General features: G+C 40.3%; 2 gene segments (V, D, J or C); both read left to right on the plus strand.

The window, feature by feature from the left end:
* Window positions 1-13,526: 13,526 nt before the first annotated feature.
* On the plus strand, window positions 13,527-14,108 carry LOC126505229 (T cell receptor beta variable 6-6-like). The segment is given in 2 exon segments: window positions 13,527-13,643; window positions 13,735-14,108. Coding segments are annotated over 2 exon segments (423 nt in total).
* A 2,371-nt stretch (window positions 14,109-16,479) lies between these two features.
* On the plus strand, window positions 16,480-17,068 carry LOC126505230 (T cell receptor beta variable 7-6-like). The segment is given in 2 exon segments: window positions 16,480-16,528; window positions 16,638-17,068. Coding segments are annotated over 2 exon segments (480 nt in total).
* The last annotated feature ends 2,433 nt before the right edge of the window (window positions 17,069-19,501 follow it).

Genomic DNA, 19,501 nt, shown 5'->3' on the forward strand with positions numbered 1-19,501 from the left:
AGGTGTAAGAATTAGCCAATTAGAAACTAGAGTTAATGGCCAAGCAGTGTTTTAATGAATACAGTTTCTGTGTGGTTATTTTGGGTGTAAGCTAACCTGGCAGTCAGGTCAAACAAAGGGACTCCCTCCTCGTGAAACACTCTAGCTCTAGTTATTTGTGAAGGTGAGTGTCTACTGAGGATTCTGATTCAATTCATTTTATCATTTCAATTCTGAAATTGAATTGGAATGGCATTTCATCCACTGTTTCCAGCCTCAGGCTTCTGGGATTCAATTTCAGTGTTTTTTTTTTTTTTTTTTGATCGTTTATTTCCCATTTGGATTTATCGAAGCTTTAAAGCTTCTTATTGAATTTCCAGATGAATCTCTTCCCTTGAGTATGCCATGGACACACACAAACTCAGATGCAGGAAAGGAAATTAGCTTTACTCCACACTACACAAGACCACTGAAAACTGCCGTTGCTTGCACTACCTAATTTGCTCCTTCATTTGATAAATATTTTCAATAACTGACTGCATAATGAGCAATGTAAAAGATGCTTGGGAATCGAGACTTAAGCGCTCAATGAGTCAAGCTGCAAAAATCAATAACTAAGTCTTCAGAGTTTATTGCAGCTTCTAATTGTTACTCTTGGTTGAAGACAGTAAGACAAACCACTGATTTCTCAAGGAACTCCACATTCCCATCAACTTTGTAAGACAAACAGATCTTCAAGAGAATGATGACTTGCACTTCAGCAATGTAAGAAAAACAAGTTATTTCTATAAATAACAGTTTATTTAATGATTTTGTTTAATTTCTGTTTTGACCTGTTCTTTATTTTTCCTTCCAGGAGACATTGTGCTTAGTGACTATCTGTAAGTCCCTATGGCCGTGGACTGCATACGTTCATTTTGGATGAGACTCTTGTCAAAGTGTAGCCACAGAATTTTTACCTTACATGGAGTTCTTCTACAGTGGGCTGTGAGGCATCAAGGTGGAGGACGATAAATTCATAGAGAACCTGTCTTCAAAACACACTCCAAACTACCTGATCATGCTCTGCAGTCACTAGTGCAGATAAAACTTGAACTTTGCTTTTTTTTTAACTTTGGGTAAAATTTTAAAAAGATTATCTGAGCTTTGAGTAGAATAGTTTTTCAATCATAGGATTTTATAATTGAAAGTAACCCCCTGTAACCATGAAGACCAATGTTTTGCCTGATTCAATATTCTAAAGTAATAAAATAATAGCAAAAGGGAACCCCAACATATATTCAAGTTCTGAAAAGGAAACAATGGGGCAGATGATCTTGGGGAAGAGGCGAGGTTGTGGAAGAGGAGGTATCTGGGAGGTATGTGGTCGGGCTGCATTGTATGAAGGAAGACTCTATTTTCAATTAGAAAAATAAAATTAAAATAATTCAAACATTATACTTCTGAGGATGGCTATTTAGAAAAAAGAAACTAGACAATGGGTATTGGCCAGGATGCAGAGAAATTAGATTGTGGGTGTGTGTATTGCTAGTGGATATTAAAATGGTTTGATGATGTGGGAGTGTCATATCAATCTGTTGATTTCATTGGCTGAGCAATAAAGAAACTGCTGGCCCTGATAGGTTAAAAGATAGGTGGGCGGAAAAAACAGAATAGGATGCTGGGTGGAAGAGGAAGTGAGGTTAGACTCTGCTCTGCTTCCAGAGGGACCGAACAGCTCTGCACTCTGGAGCAGAGACACCATGATGGACGGAGGCTAGAATCTTCCCGGTAAGCGCACCTTGGGGTGCTTACACAGATGATTAGAAATGGGCTAAATAATATGTGAGAATTAGCCTAGAAGAGGCTAGATAGAAATGGGTCAAGCAGTTAAATGAATACAGTTTGTGTGTTGTTATTTCGGGCATGAGCTAGCCAAGCGGCCGGGGTGTTGGGGACGCAGCCCCGCCGCCGCTCTTATTTCAACAGTTTGACCTTTCATTGTGGAAAAGAATATGGAAATTCCTCCCAACCATAAGCATAGAATTATTCTGTCCTCCATCAACTCAACTTTCGAACAGGTGTGTGCAGAAGAGTGGGAATAGGATTAGAACGGATACTAATACAATAGTGCACTACACCAGAGCAGTCAAAGGTGGGAGCAACATCTGTCCACAGACGCATGGATAAATCATTATACACTCACGCACTCAAGTTCGCAAGCACACACTCATATATTCTAGAATATTACTCACCCTTAGAAAAAATAAACTTTTGGTACAGACAATAGCATGGATGAGTCTTGATGTCATTGTGTTATACAAAAGGAGCCAGGAAATAAAAGAACAAACTTTACATGACTGTATGGGCTCCAAATAGAATGGCAACATCCTGAGAATAGTAGTAGAGAAAATGGGCTATTTGCATTTTATAAATACACAGTTCCACATTGGGAAGATGATGGGAGTTGGATGGCTGTGATAGGTCCACAACAATGTGGATGTTCTTAATGCTTCTGCACTATATATATACTTAAAGTGGCTAAAACTATCACCAAGGGAAACAGTTACAATGATGAATTTTATGTGTGTTTTTTTCTCACAATAACTAAAGGAAATTTAATTATTGCATTTTATAATATGTAATTTGTATGAAAATATCATTATAAAAGTTAAATAATAGTTTAGGAAATCATTTAGAAAGACAGTCTCAATCACTAAAGATGGGTTCCATTCCAGAAGAGATTGATGATGCATGAATTTTCATGAAAAGATTTCAACAATTGTCTATTAACCCAAGTATGGCAGAGATAACAGACCAATGAAATGTCCCATTTAAGTCTCATTTGATGGATCAAAGAGTTTATTGGGTCTATGTTCATAAGCATCTGGAAATATTCACAGGAGCATGGTGACTGGCTCTCAGTACTCCATTGAATGATTTTCTTGGGGGAAAATAAGGAAAGCCAGCTCTCTGGCAGGGTAATGTGACAGGGCTGGACAAGCAGGAGAGTTGCCCATGGCAATGAGCAGAGGCCCTCAGCTGAGAGTTCATAGCCTTGAAATTGATGGGCTGTGGGGAAATTTCAACATTGATCTTGAAATGGAGGGAATCTGTAAGCATTATCTGGATTACAAACTAGGCAAATATCCCAAATAAATTAGAAGGAAAATTCAAAGATAGGATCCAGTTTTGTAGTTCTTATTAGGAAAAATATCTGCTCATTTTTTTTTGTTAACCTTACATACTGTTAACATTTCCTTCTGCATAAAAATACCTGGTAATGTGAATGGCATGTATGTTTGGTGTGTTATTGCTGTAACCTTTAATAAATTAAGTCTACACAGTCCCATGTGCTAGACTCCTTTACTTTCTTGTATATTCGCATATGGTATGTTTACCTTATTTGTTTAAACATTCTTGATTCATCCACTTGAGTAATTTGCAAACTGCAGATATAAACTGATCAGCTGGTTATTGCCTATTTCATTCGGGATATGATAACAAAATACCACGGCATTTCTTCATGTTCTTTTTTTTTTTTTCTTTTGGTTTTTCGAGACAGGGTTTCTCTGTGGTTTTGGAGCCTGTCCTGGAAATGTGTAGCCCAGGCTGGCCTCGAACTCGTGATCCTCCTGCCTCTGCCTCCTTCAGCAAATCCTACCGGCGTGCGCCACCACAACCGGCTCTCCATGTTCTAATGCCAAGGCAGAATGGATCCTGTGTCCAGAGAGGGCTGACGATACCGTCTCGCTGTGTTGCCACCTGTGGTTGATTGCTGTATTGGAAATTCAGTTAGATTACTTCAATACAAAGATGAAGTCTGACAGAACCTAACTTACACAATTTCCCTGCTGCGTTCACACTGTAGGCTTGGGCTCACCTTTCTTCTTACTCATATCGTAGCTCCCAAATAGGTTCTGTCCTCCTGGAAGAGCCTCACAGCTGGAAGTTCATCTCTGCTTTTTCTATTTCCTTTTTGCCTCATTAGCTTCACTGGAGGAAAACAGCTGGAAGATGATTCTGCTTAGCAGTTTTAGAATGAGTCAGGCATTTATGTTTCAGACATTTTAATATTATCTGGGCTTCCTTCCATCTGAAATATAATAGCTTTTTTTTTTCATGGGTGCTAATGCATTTCCAAGCTTGACTAGTCATTTAGAAGTTTGAACTAATTGAAACAAAACATCACTAGGTATCCTTTTAGAGCAGAGAGATACACTTTTTAAAAATACGCTTTATACTAATGGCTTGTGTTTTATTTGATTTTGAATAGAAACTGTCATTTTTGTATCACTGAAATCTCCACCAGATACATCAGCTTCTATTATAAAAGGTTTTAATGAGTTTTGTATACACAGACTTTTAAAATTTGTTAAGCAAGGTTATGTTTGAAAGAACATTATCTGGTTTATAACCATGAAGTATTAGGGTTGAATTTTCCTCCCATGGGTAGCATCTTCTAAGTGTGTAGGTCACTATTTCTGAGTAGTTGGCTTATCAATAAATCAGTTCAGGACTGATGCAACTGAATTAGCAAATACTTTTCAGTGAAATCTATTAAGAGTGTTTGCATTTATACCCAGAAAAAGAAGATTGCATAAGAATATTTACATTTATTTATATAATACACAATTTAAAACTTAAATGACAGGAAAGCAGATATATTTAAAGAATTTAACACTACAAGTGACTTAACGCAGAAGTAGCATGTGTTAGCCCGGTGTTTAGACACTGTTTTCCCAAGTGTCCCTGTTAAGCATTTAATCCCACCTTAATCTCGACAGGATTTTTCTGCTTGCCTGAACATAGGGTACAGGATAATTCACCTCCAAATTAAGCCTGAAAGAAAAAGTCAAAGAATTTAATCACCTGTATGGTCCACATATCTACTTGTATATGGGGAAATGAGAATTATATTGTTATTACTTGGCTGAAACCAAGAGTTCTAGAGTAGAAAGAATAGAGGAAAAACCAGCAAATACCACAGAAGCATGGAACATCCAATGTGGCTTGTTTCAGGGTAAGCTGACCAATAGGCACATGATAAGGAGGAGTGAAAGAGATCTCTGCCTTGAGAGACCTGACCAGGTCCCTCCCAGAACAAAGGCTGTCTGCAATAAAGGATGACCGGATGAATTCACTAACTCATTCTAGCTTTTCTGTTATCACTTCCATCCTAAGATTCCCCAGTTTTTTGCCATGCTTTTCATCAAAATCTCAAAGGAAAATTTTAATTATCTACGACATTTTCTCTTTCGACGTTGAAACTGAGGCTTCTCTTTCGACGTTGAAACTGAGGCTAAGGAAAGTAAATCTCAAATATTCTGGGGCAGCTATTTATTTTTCTTTTGTTTGCTAGTTTTGTCCACATGTGCATGTGCCATCTGCCTATCTGGAAAACTGCATAACAGACACGACTAGATGACACCAAAGAGCTCCCAGTGTTTCTGGTAAAGACTTCATAGCTGGCTGCCAGCATCATGGGGGACTAAGAATAGCACTGTTTGATGCTTTTATCCTCTAGAAAGTCCAATAGCAAATCCATGGATTTGGAAGTGCTCTTCCCAGCAGTCAGCTGTCAAGGTGAGTTATGAAATTAATGAGTCTCTTTGAACTTGCAAAGGAGAATGCATAGTTGTTGTTGGGGCAGCACACACATTGCACAGAGACTGGGAGAGGAGCAACTGCCTTCCAGGAGAAGCAGGGGAAATGTGTGGGCAGCTCAGCCTAGAGAAGCCCCATCTATCCTCACAAGGTACCAAGTGGCATTCAAACAGTTAAGCTGTGGCAGACAATTACATTTGGGGACATCTCTGGTGGATTGTTGCCAGATTTGAGAACCCTGACACTTTCTATGGAATCCTCCTTGCTGATTTCTGTATCAGATGAGTCATTTGCAAAATGCAGCGGAGGTCCTATCATCCCTGGTCCCAAATGGGTAGATTTTTTCCAACTTCCCAAACATGAATTCTATGCCCCTGGGTTAATGTTCTGAAACCAACCAACGTATTCTGTGTCTACACAGCTTCTCCCTAAGCTTTTACCACTCATCGGACTTTGCATCTGTGATGGCTTTATCCTTTCCTAGGCCAGGAAACACTGTATGCTACCCTGACTAGTCAGAGGCTGTAAATGTACTGCAATGCACTTTGGGCTGCCTTGTGTTTTCCCAGCAACATACAGTCTTGTTTTATTGCTTTCGCTTTTATAATAATGTAATGTATGCAATCAAATAAGATGTTCGTTCATGAAACAAAAGTGTTAGGACCTGCTTCCATGGAGTCCTGGCCTATTTTCAGCCACCACTGCCCTTCTGCAAGCAACTCCCTTATCTACAATTGGATGAACAGGTGCTATGGGTCATCACAAGTTTCCTTGCATCTTTTGTAGTACTCTAAGCCATTGCGACTCCACTGTCAGAACTGTTGATAGGCATCATGAAATCCCTTGACCGTATGAACAAAGGTTGAAATAAAGACAATGATGTTACAGCAATACTCAGACCGCCGCATGACCCCTTAGCGAGGCAAACTCTCACCACCACCAAACTTTTTCATCATTTCATCTTTAGGAAGTCGATGCAGCTGGAAACATCATCAAAATTTCACAGAAATTTACATAAAACCGTCTTAGCTGTGCTGAGTAATAAAAATCGTACTTCTTGCCAATTAGATGGCATTGTGCCTGTGAGTGAAGAGAGTGTGTGTGTGAGTGAGTGCTTTCCTGGGGAGACTCACCCACCTGGAGGCAGCTCCTCTCTGGTTGTGGTTAGGTTCCTAAGCAGCCCTGGGTCATGTCTGAGAGCTCGGAGTAAATTCAGAGCCTACAAATTCTGCTGTAATCAGTGTATGTGGCTTTGCATAGTTTGCGCATTTGCAAGTTTGCAAATGGATATACGGATTCTAATAACTCCCTTCTGAAGTGTGCTGTCTGCATTTTGGTAATAATTTACGTGTAAAGAGTGGAAATGTCTAGGTTAGATTAATGAGGAGCAGCTGCAGAAGAGCAGTTCCAGGTACATATCCTGGAGGTCGTCACTCTTCTTAGTTTTATTGCCTTGTTATCCTGGCTTAGCTCTTCTTTTAGATGCTTATTACAAAGGGGCAACATTTATTTTATTTGGAATCATAATCTTGGTTACCACACTTTTTGTATCCACGGGATGATGACTTCCGTGAAGATCAACCTTAAGGGGTCAGGCTGGGAAAGCAGAAAAGTGAGTGTGTTAGAGACAGGATGAGGAGTTGGGGCTGCTGTTCCTGATTCAGCTGGTCAGTCAAGAACATACTGCCTTGGAAGGTGGGACTGCAGGAACTGATGAATACCGCCCACTTGGGGGCGCTGTGACACCACACTGTGGCCGGGAGCCCTACAAGGGCCCATGAAAGCAGGCGCAAAAGGACCCTTGTTTGCCTGCTCCGGAGGAGGACCCAGTCAATCAGAGTCCTCTCAGTTGGGTAAGAGAGTCAGGGCCCTAGTATACACTGAAGAGTGAATTCCGTGTCTTTTCGTGGGCAGTGGATGATCAAGACATAAAGAAGGCAAGGGCAGGGAACTATGGTTCGGCCAGGCATAGAAGCTAGCAGAAGGAAAGTTAATATGGAAGGAAATGTAGCATGATGTGGATACGGGGGAGTGGAGCTGAACCTGAGTTCAGTTGGAGGATTCTACCAATCTGTCTTGCCATAGGTCTTGCAGGGAGAGTAATCAGAGCATGGAGCACACACCTATCAGGAGGCTATAGCTTCAAACCTCCAAAGACTGCCCTCACGAGCCCCAGACCCTGAACAAGGTGGCACTTAAGGTTTTTTGATGCTGCCATGGATTGAAAGCTGCTCTGATGCGTGACCCTTTGTCTCCTGGGAGCAGGTGAGTCATGGGAACAACTTGGAAGGTTTTGCCCTATGTGATTCATACCTTAAACACAAGCCAGCCAGTGAGGACCCCAGCAAACTCTGTCTCCTGACTCTTAAGTTCAGTGGATTCCAGAGTCATACAAACCCCAAAACATCTCATTAAAGCCAAAGGACAGCTAGCAGCAATGAGATGCTCCCCCGTCTCTGAACCCCTCTTTGTTTCAGAAGACATTGGGCCCGAGACCACAGTTCAATATTACAATTGAGAAGAGAGATGAAGGAAAACGTTCTTATTAGATTTGCAGCACAACTATTTGCTGACTATTGTTATGAACAGAATCTGAGCGCTTTGGAGTTGAAAGACTGCACTGTTCCTCTGGACCATCAGCATAGCACAGCCCTGCCTGATCATCAGCAAAGCATCCCTGTCCCTGGTCAGGAAGGAGTCAGGATGGGTCAGGTGCTACCAGAGAACTTGCTCAGGCCCTGAGAAGTGACAGGCTTTTGTCAGACACTTGTGGCTGAGCAAATCTGTTTAGCCTGCTTAGCGCTCACAGAATTTGTGCAAAATAAACATCATTTTACCTGCACTTGCATCTGAGGTGGGAGCAGCTTTCCTGGTTCCATATTCAACGACTAACTACCTGATATTTCTTTTCACAATACTTATTGCTTCCAGTTTCTTTACCAGTTGCTGTAGATCCATCCCTTCACCTGACTTCTCCATATCAGGCCTCCATTAGCAAGGTGGAGTGGCATAAGGTGATTATTGTAACCTCTTCCCAAACGAGCCTAAGGAATATACAACTTTGAAACAAGTATCTACACTGGCAAGAATGAAGGTCTAGTTTTCTTTAATGTAGCTAAATGGTAAAGGAGAGACTTCAAGACCTCTGTGATCTTCATAGAGGTCAGAGAAAGGGTCACTGGTTAGAGAACACACAACCTTCGGGAGCAACACAGAGCCAACCATGACGGAAGGATCAATTCTCCTTACTCCTTAATTTTATTCTTTCATTTCACATTTTCAGACATATACTTTGCAGAAGACATTTTCACAGAGGACATCAAATAGAAGAAAGAGAAGAAAAAGAAAACTGGTTTGTGATCCCACATACTGTGCATCCACAGTAGTCTTTCTTTGATTTTCTACCTAATCTCTTTAGACAAATTTTTATTTGACAGTGGTGGAAAGAAGATTTGCATGAGATCTGCCATTGCAACTGTTGTTAAGTCTACAATGCAGTGTTATATTGCATCTGGGCTCTATAATTTACAGCGGATCTCCAGACTTCTGCACCCTGCGTATGGCAAACTTTCTACCTTTCGTCAGCAGCTCTTGCTTGCCCCCACCTGCCATCCACTGGCAGCTGCCATTCTGCCCATTGTTTCCCTGGGTTTGTCTTCACATGAGTACAACCAGGCAATATATATATCTGTCTTATGTCAATTAGCATAATATCCTCCAAATCAGGGTTGCAGTTAAAATGGAAAAATATATTTTATAATACTTTAGAATACTCCACATTATTTAATATTATATGGAGGCAGCATGTTTAAGACCTGAAATAATATGACTTCTCTTATGGTAGCCACCAAACACACCAGTTGCACGGTCCACTACAGAGCTGAGCACACTAAGTGCATCTGTGCATTGTCACAGATCAGTTAGGATTAGTGAGCTAACTCAGAAACAAATGACAAAGGCATTAGTATTTATCGACGATTGACTTTATACCAAATAAAAACTCCTATTTATAAAGTTTCAATTAAGTCCATGTATCATATAAAATGTTAAGAGGTAAGGTATATTATTGTTCTTATTTTATAGATAAAAAATGAACTGTATGTGTAATAATATGACCACATCAAATAGTTGCCCCAATGCAGTTAAATTCCTGGCCTAAGTCCCATATTTATAACTCTATGTTACAGTGCCCATTTCATGAAAAAGATACCAGATTTCAAAATCATAGTTAATGCTACCCTTTCCAACCTTCCCATATCTTCTGGTTCTAATGAAATCATTAAGAAAATTTGGGTTGCCTGGGAGATAGCTATGGAGGGCAAAACATCTGCTCACTGCAACTACATCTCGTTCTTCCTCCCATTCCAACATGAGCTCACCAAAGTTCACTTGTTCAACTGACACCCTCCATCTTTAAATAAAACCAATAGCACGCATCTACATTGGTCAGAAGTATTGAATGAAACAGAACCATCAGGATCTGTCTGTCTATTACCAACCATGTATCTATCTTATCGATGAAATTTTAAGGAATAGGCTAATGCACTTAGGAAAGTCTCTAAATCCAGGTGAACCGATGCTACTGGAGAGCAAGGGGGAGCTGTTGTTCCAGTCTGAAGGTTGTCAGCTGCCTGATGCACACATTCTAATGCTCTTGGAGAACAGGGGGCACTGTTACTCCAGTCTGAAAATTGTCAGCTTTCTTATGTGCACATTCTACCTCACCTGAGAGAGAAGTCTTTTTGCTTTAGTCACACACTGATCGGCAGAAGCTAATCACGGTGAGTCATATTCTGAAGGGCTATTTGCTTTCCTATCCTGAATGGATGATTAGCTCAGTTTAATGTGAATATCTACTTATTTAAAAGTCAGTATTCAAAAACATCCACATAGACTCATCTAGAATGTCTGACAAAATATTTTGGGTACTCATGGCTTGGCAAGATTACGTATGAAATTAGCCATCACACCATCTTCAAAAATGTATACCACTTCAGTAAGCATAAAATACATAGTACATGTTATGAATCCAGATGTTGGATTGCATTTGCTAATCAAAGAGAGCCTTCTTCATTATCTGTGTACAAAAGCAGATGTAGACTCTCTTGTTTTGTCATTTTATAGTTGAAGAACTAGAAACCACAGAAATAGAGATGCACGTGATTCATCACATGAACTGACTAGAGAATTTAGCATATATCCCTAGTCAGACATTTAAAAACTTCATTGGCATATAAACCACACATGATAGATATTACATATTGATGAACAGGTCAGTGATTTTTTTGAGCAATATATAAATGTGTATAGTCATCTAACATAAACTCTACTACAATATAGGACATTTCTATAATTTAGATGTTTCATTCTTTGTAATGCCTTTCTCCATGTCTGATAATTTGAAAATAACTTTTATTTTTATAGACTTATTTGACTCAGTCATCTTTTAAGCATAAAATTACCACCTATACTCATTAAAATGCTTTTCTGTTTGGGGTAAATGTTTATCAGGATTGGGGATTCCTGGACACTCTAGTGGCTTAAGGAGTATTTGAGATCAGGTTAGATTGTTGAACTGCACTCAAATGCTCCTCTCTGAAGATGAGGTAAAGTGATTATCAAAAAGTTTTCTCCTGCTGGTCTAGGTTACCTTTACAACATTCACTCATTCTTGTTCATTCACTCATTTTCTCATTCACAAATGCACCCATATTGTTTTATATTGATTCGCTGATAAACCTTAGTCATTTCCAGTGGAGTTGTTGTGAGACATGTGGCTAGGTCTTGTGCTGACATTCATGTGTGCTAGAGCTAAGCAAACTGTGAAGGCCCAAAAATGAGGGCCCATTTCCACCTTGTCTGACCATCTGAGAGAGTTCAAATTGTTGACAAACATAGTTTCACATCCCAACTTAGCATGTGATTGCTTAATTCTTGTAACATTAAAATAGCTCATACAAATAAATCCATGCCACCCTGACAGGTGGTCAGGATATGCAAATGTACTTCTGCTCCTTCTTCTGTAACTATGAGGTCACCTGGAGAGTGGCTGCCTTCAGGATACCCATTGGAGAGCAGCTGCACTGCCTAAACAACAGAATGCTAATGATTGATGTCTCAGAGTATTAAAGTAATTGACTGTTTGAGTTGTCCTTTGTATCATATTAATAATGTCTTTTGTTACACTCTCCCCCTGTTTACATTGGGTATATAAGCTATAGAAGAATAAATGCAGGCGATTTCAGTATTTACTGGAATGCCCTCCTGGTACTTTCTATGGTTTCTGTTCTTATTATTTTTCATGTGTCTCTGTATTCTTTACTAATATTTCAAAAACTCCACACCCTTACCCTGGCAAGATGTATTTTTGTTGAAGATGGTCCATGACAAAAAACTACCTGGTGCCCTTTATGGGTGAGATTATGCTGGGAAGGGATGGCTTTGTCTTGGCTGTGACTGAACAACTGGGACCTAGAAACTCATCTTTATCCTCTCAATTTGATCTGGGCTTCAGGCTCAGGTACTGTTTTTCTGGACCACAGGAGTCCTGAGCACAGATATGGGACCACTCATGGTCTTGTTGAATCTCAGATCCATGGCTTGATTGTGATTATAGCATCAGACACTGGTGACATTTCCTCCTTTAGTGTCTGTATCCTTTTGTCTTCAGCCCCATAGATACTGAGTGATGCCAGATATGTGCTGATTCTCAAGGAGACCATCTCAAAGGAACTGAGAAGAATCCAAAACAAAGACCCCATGAACCAGTCAGGGTCTTTGATCAAAAATCACCAAGAACCTAATGTCTATTAAAAATTTTTTCATGTCTTTCTGCATTGTAAGTTTTTTTTCCCCAAAATACAGGTTTTTGAAGCTCTCTATTGAGTAATTCATGACAGCATTCTAAACGAGGAAACATTACCACACAATGTGCCTATTAAGAACAGAGCACTTGTCCTGGCCATCTGCCATCTCTCGCAGGTCCTTCTCACATCTTCACCTCTGTCTTTGCTACTGATAATAAGTTTTTCTTATTATTTTCATTCATGTTTTTCTCTTATATTGTTTTATTAATGATGCTCTGACAGTCATTTCCAAAAGAGTGATTCTGAGACAACATGTGATAGGTGTACAGGTGTTTGCCACGAGGTGATCTGTTATGCTGGGTGTCCATCACAGTCCATGAAGACAGGCCAGTTACCAGCATGGTGTGATTCCTGATGTGGTATCGCTTGGAACGAACGTGGGAAGCAGATTCATTGGTTTTCTACATAAAGATGACCTGAATTCAGTTAGCAGGTCTCTGTCATAAACTGACAAGAAACAGCAAATAATTCCTTTAAGGATGATAGGTTTCCCTCTCAGGTTTAAAAACTGGACAGGCCAGGCGATGGTGGCACACACCTTTAATCCCAGCACTCGGGAGGCAGAGGCAGGCGGATCTCTGTGAGTTCGAGACCAGCCTGGTCTACAGAGCTAGTTCCAGGACAGGCTCCAAAGCCACAGAGAAACCCTGTCTCGAAAAACCAAAATAAATAAATAAATAAATAATAAAATAAAAACTGGACAGGAGAGAGATTTGCTGCAGGTAGAGAGTGCTAATACAATTGTGGTTAATTAAGTAAACAGAAAGGGGTATGTGAGATTCATGAGCCAAAACCACCAGGAAACCACAAAGGTATTCTCTATAATCCTGTGTTTGTTTCCTATAATTCTAGAACAGTGTATTAATGAGGAATTATATCTCAATGGCAAAATAATATGCATGGACTCACAGGCTACCTTGCCAAAAAAATGTTAAGAGACATTTGGCTTCTACTTAGCTTTTCATTACAACTGACTTCTACTTAGCTTTTCATTGGCTTATATTTTGGAGATGATTCTCTGAGGAAGGGGTGTGGCCCTGGTGACTAGACGCCTCTGGTGCCCAGGTAGGGAGACTGAGAACTCAGAGTCATTTGCTTCAGAGCCCATTTCTTTTCCGCAGCACAGAGATTCAGCAGTCCCTCTGCTCTGCTGACTCGAGGTCATGAAGCTCAGTTTACTATGCGGTGCTGCATTCTGCTTCCTGCAGGCAGGTGAGTTCTGTGCACATCTCGGTGTGCATTTTAAGGAATGGAGACAAAACCCTCTGTCATTGTGAGAGCAGTCACTTCTCTTTGTCCACAGGTCCAGTGAGTGCTGGCATTACTCAGACGCCCAAATCGATGCTCATGAAGACAGGGCAGGATGTGACAATGAAATGCACTCAGGATATGAAACATGACTCCATGTTCTGGTACCGACAGGATCCAGGGCTGGGGCTGAGGCTAATCTACTACTCCTATGATGCTGGCATCACTGACAAAGGAGACATCCCTGAGGGGTACAACGTTTCCAGATCAAACACAAGTGATTTCTTCCTTATTCTGAAGTCAGCGTCCCCCTCCCAGACATCTGTGTACTTCTGTGCCAGCAGTAATACCACAGAGCTGTGTGCCTGCCTCCTCTCTGCACATAAAGATACATGCAAAGAAGAGGCACACACCCCTGGAATTCAGTGACATGTTGGAATTCTCAGTGCTGGAAACTTGGAGCTCTGAGTGTTTGGGCAGAGCAAACCTGTGCCAAGCAAACCTTAGTCTATGTTAAGGGGCATCTTCTGGCCAGTTTAGGCAATTTTGGACCAGACCTTGGACTTAAGGCTCTCTTGCTATTTTTCCTATGGTGATTCTTTAATTCTGATTTTGTCTTGAGTCTAAGTATTCCTGGATGGAAAGTGGTTTGTAATTTGGAGATACATAAACTCCTTGTTTTCCTTGACACAACATAATACATTCTCCTTCTGAGATTCAGCTCAGGTCATAGGAAAGGGATCCTTTTGGTCTGTAAACATGCCTTCATCTATGTACCACCTCACTGCTTGACTACAGTGACCTTCCTAGTACAACTATACAATGGTGGCTATTTTATTTTTTCTAAATTTCACACAAATATTTATTCACCAAGTATAATCTGAAAATGACTACAGCCTAGGTAAGTTGATTTAACACCATTTAGCACAAGATGGATTCTCCTGGACTGAGACATTACATCTGTCTCAACCCTGCTTTGGTTTCTAGGCTCCTCTTTTTTTTTTTTTTTTTGGTTTTGTAGAATGGCTATAGCGTTTTCTTTTCTTTTTTAATTTATTTATTTCTTTATTAATTAATTAATTAAAGATTTCTGTCTCTTCCCCACCGCCGCCTCCCCTTTCCCTCCCTCTCTTCCAACCAAGTCCCCCTCCCTCGTCTTCCCATAGGCTCCTCTTTTGAATGAACCTCTTTTCAAGTGAACTGTGCCTATTACTAAGATGTTTCTGTTCTAGGTATTGCTTTCATGACTGTGGCATAAGTCCTCTTTCTACCCACTCATAGCTTTATCTCTTGCTTCTGTCTTTTTCTCGAGCTCCCATAATGCTGGAATCTCACAACACAAGATCGACTCAAGATTAATGTGACTGATTAATCCATTCAAAGAAGAACAGATGAATTCAAAATAAGAATATTCACTCCATGACAATGAAGTTGGCATTAGGTAGTAAACAGAGTAGTTTTGTTCTGTTGTCTTAGTCTGACCAAGGTAGCATTCGTCTTTGATGTTATACCTTGGTATCTGAATGCTTTTTATACTTCCCCAGTATCCAGCCTGAAGTTCAGAATATATAAGAATTAATGAATTTGAAGAGAAACATTTACTTACTAAACAAGACTGGATGCATTTGTGTGTGCAATCCAGTTTGTCATTCAGTATAGGAATTTCTTATCAACATATGGCCCGTTCTTTAATGCAAAAGTATGTTAAGCCTAGAAATATAGTTCAAGCATCTAGGTTATTTCTGAAACTTTAGAAGAATGAAGAGAGCAGGTATTAAAGATATATAGCTACCATAACATAGTAACTCTTAGAAAGGAGAACATTTAATTGGGGTGGCTTACAGTTTTAGAGGTTTAGTCTATTATCATCATGGTGGGACTTCGTGTCATGTAGGCAGATATGGTGCTGGTGCTGGTGAAAAAGGTGCTGAGAGTTTTACATCTTGATCCACAGGAATCAGGAAATGAACTGCGACACAGTATAACTTGAGCATAGGAGATACAAAGTTTACCCCTACAGTGACACACTTCCTTCAACAAGGTGACACCTACTCCAACAAGGTCACTCCTTCTAATAGTGCCACTCTTATGTGGCATTCCCCTCTGTATGCTCAGAATATGTTTATTACCATTAGTTAATAAGGAAACTGTTTCAGTCAATGGCTTAGCAAAGTAAAGCCAGGCAGAAAATCTGAACAGAGATAGAGAAAGTAGGCGGAGTCAGAGAGACTCCATGTATCTGCCGAAGAAGAAAGATCCAGAACCTTTCCAGTAAGTCATAACCTCGTGGAAATACATATATTAATATAAGTGGGTTAATTCAAGATGTAATAGCTAGTTAGCTAGAAATTTGCCCAAGTCATTGGCCAAACAGTGTTGTAATTAATATTCAAGTCTGGGTGATCAAGAAATGAATGAGCAGTCTCTGCCTACACCACTCCATTTGGGAACCATTTTCTTTCAAACCGCCACATTTCTATATGCATATATATTTGTTTAAATACAAAATAGAATTCAAACCTATAGATACCTGTCTTCTTTCATTTTCAAAGGATATGACAGTTCAGGTACATTGAGGATGAAAATAAAGACCCATTCATTGATTTTTTTGTTTTAGAAGAAATGTATGTTTAGTCAGTCACCCATGTACTTACTGAAAATGAAATTTGTGTGTTCTTGATACCAGAAGTGAAGTCACCATGAGAACTGTCACGTGGAGAGGAGGGTCACCACGATCTTCCTCTGCTCCTACTCACTAGCACCCAGATTCACTGAGCCTCCACCCTGTACTGACTCTGCCATGGGCATTAGGGTCTTCTGTTGGGTCATCTTTTATCTCCTGGGGATAGGTGAGTCATTAGATCATCAACCACTTTCACTCTGTGTGTGTGTGTGTGTGTGTGTGTGTGTGTGTTTAATAAACTCTTACCACAACCATTTTCTTTATTCTGTTCACAGACCTCACTAACGCTGGAGTTTCCCAGTCTCCCTTGTACAGAATTATAAAGAGGGGACAAGATACAGCCCTTGAGTGTGATCCAGTTTCTGGCCACAGAGGTCTTTACTGGTACCGACAGAACCTGGGGCAAGGTCCAGTGTTCATGGTGTCTTTCCTGTATGAGCTTTTATCAGACAAATCTGGGATGTCTAATGATCGGTTCTCTGCAGTGAGGCCTGAGGGCTCCATCTCCACTCTGAAGATCCAGTCTACAGATGAAGAGGACTCAGGCATATACCTCTGTGCCAGCAGCTTAACCACAGCATGGCACAGGTGTTTCCTTCCTGCTCACAAACCCCTGGCTTCATTCTTCTCACAGTGCGTAGAGTTCTTAGGCAGATTCAAGCTTCACTTGCCCTTTAAACAAAGCCATTACCAGGAAATTCACTAAACACTGGTTGCTAATATGGCTGAGAAAAATAGTTGAGACCTGCTCCATTCTAGAAGTCTCCAGAGGCAGCTGAGTGATACAGTACAATGACTGGATATCTTCGCACTGGCTTATAGACCACTGCAGCCAGTCATCCCCAGAATCTTGAGGTTGCTACTCATATACAAGCTTGTGTCACGTATAATGTCCATGACTCCTCTCCTGAAGTTGGTTGACTACTGTGGTATCTGAAATTCCTGCAGCCGTGTCTTTCCCCAGTTGCATCTTCTACTTTAGCCACATTAGACACCTTAGGCTATATAGGATGAAATTTGTCTTATTTTTAATTAAAAATCTTTGCTATGTTTAATGGCAGTTACTTGGCAAACACACACACACACACACACACACACACACACACACACACACACAGGAATAAGACTTCACTTTGTCTGAATATTTTTCAGAATATGTGAAGATGTGTCTCTGTGTTTCCTTAGTGCCTAAGGCACCTTCTGATTGGTTTAATAAAGAGCTGGACAGCCAGTAGCTAGGCAAGAGAGGATAGGTGGGACTTCTGGGCAGAGAGAGGAACTCTGGGAAGAATCTGAGGCATGGAGATTTGCCAGTGAGATGTGGAGAACATCAGACATGCAGTATGGAGGAGCTAAGGAGCCATGGGACTGAACATAGATAAATATAAATGGGTTGATTTAAATTTTAAGAGGTAGTTGGGGGCCAGTCTAAGCTAAGGACAAGCTTTTATACTGAAAAGAAGTCTCCGCATCATTATTTGCACACTGGCAGTCCAGTGATAGTCCGACTCCATCATGTTGTAAGCAATTTGGGTTTTTTTTTTCCCACTTTATTTCCATCTCCCACTACTCTTGCCACGACAGTTCCACTACAGCACGTTTTCTCTCACATTTCAGTGCGCTCTTAATACACAAAAGCAATAGCTGGAAATTGAATTTTTTGATTCCTGCCTAAGACTTTCAACTTGAAATAATTTTTTTGAGGTTTCTAACTCCAGAAGGTGGAATTAGAAATTGGTGTCCTTATTTCTTTTGGTTTAGTTATTATATGGCGCTATCTATTATTTGTTAAAAATGCAACTATACTGTAATACAATTGTCTGCCCATCTGTAATTGAAACCAGTTTGTGTCTATGAGACCTAAATGTGTAATGAGAATTGATAATACACCCTGGGTTTCTGCTACTCCTCAGAAACAGTCCAGCGCTCTAAGATTGGAACTACCTATTACAGAGCCAGTCACCATAGGGTGCTCTTGCAAGCTGGTTAGAGAAAGTCCAGTCCCCCTAAAATTTGTTTATCAGAAATTAGGGTGACTCTGTATGCCAAATGTCTTTCCTTAAGAATAATGACTTTGGCAAGGAATTGTCATGTCTTACTTTAAAGGTGGCACCCTCAAATATTCCATATTTTGTTTTTCCCGTCTCCTGGGAGCAAATAAAGCTACAATTTGGATGGCAATTGCCTGTCCTCGGGGTGATTCAAATAATTCCCCTCTTAACTTTGTTTTGACTTTGCCTACTGAGTCCGGGTAGCAGGTTAATCTCTAATTTATGTTCTGGTTTATACAGAGCACATACATTGGCTGGAAATACTGGTCCATCATAAAGTATTTCTACTGCAGACCTTGTAGGACATGGGCTCTGAAGATTCTTTTCACATATTTTATAGAGTTTGCTGTTTTATATTTCATTCCATATTCTCACTGATTGGGAGAAGAATTTCTCGGGTTCGTATTGCTTACAGCATTGGGGAAGGTTTTTGCACTTTAATTATACCCAGACATCATTTCAACTCTTCAGTTTGGTAAGATTTATGACAGCAAAATAATCAACAGTGAGCACCAGGCTATGTAGATGCTGTCCATGTCTCATGATGAAGGCCCCTTTGAAGGTTTATTGTTAGCAACAAACTTTTAGTTTAGTTGAAATGAAAGGACAAATAATTGAATATGTGACTAGGAAAAAGGTCTTATATGGGATTGAAAAAGAGGGAGACTTCCATTTGATGCAGTCAGTATTCAAAAAAACAAAAAGGAGCCAGGAGCTGGTACCTAAGAAGTCCAACCGCTCGGAGCAATTCTAGCTTGGTGGAGGAAGGCAGACAGGAGCACATTCTGGATACAGAAATGACTCCTGGGGGCTGGCGCACAGACAGCAAACAGTCAGAATTCAGCAAGCTCTTCTCACTGCCACTGTAGTACTAATGCAACCTTGTTTCCTGCCGTTCTGCTATCTCTTCTTCCTGCCCCTCAAATCAATAGGTGTCCATTGTATGTTACCCACAAACCCTCAGATAATCATGCCGAGCCTCGATTCCACACCACCACTTCACCCAATGTCAGTTGACATATAAGGTATCCTATATTTTTTCTTATATTCCCATTTCTATTTTTCATTTATTTATTTATTTTTCTATT

Source organism: Alexandromys fortis, unplaced genomic scaffold (assembly GCF_014885135.2).
Source record: "Alexandromys fortis isolate MF-2015 unplaced genomic scaffold, M_Fortis_MF-2015_v1.1 scaffold_57, whole genome shotgun sequence".
Taxonomy (NCBI): Eukaryota; Metazoa; Chordata; class Mammalia; order Rodentia; family Cricetidae; genus Alexandromys; species Alexandromys fortis.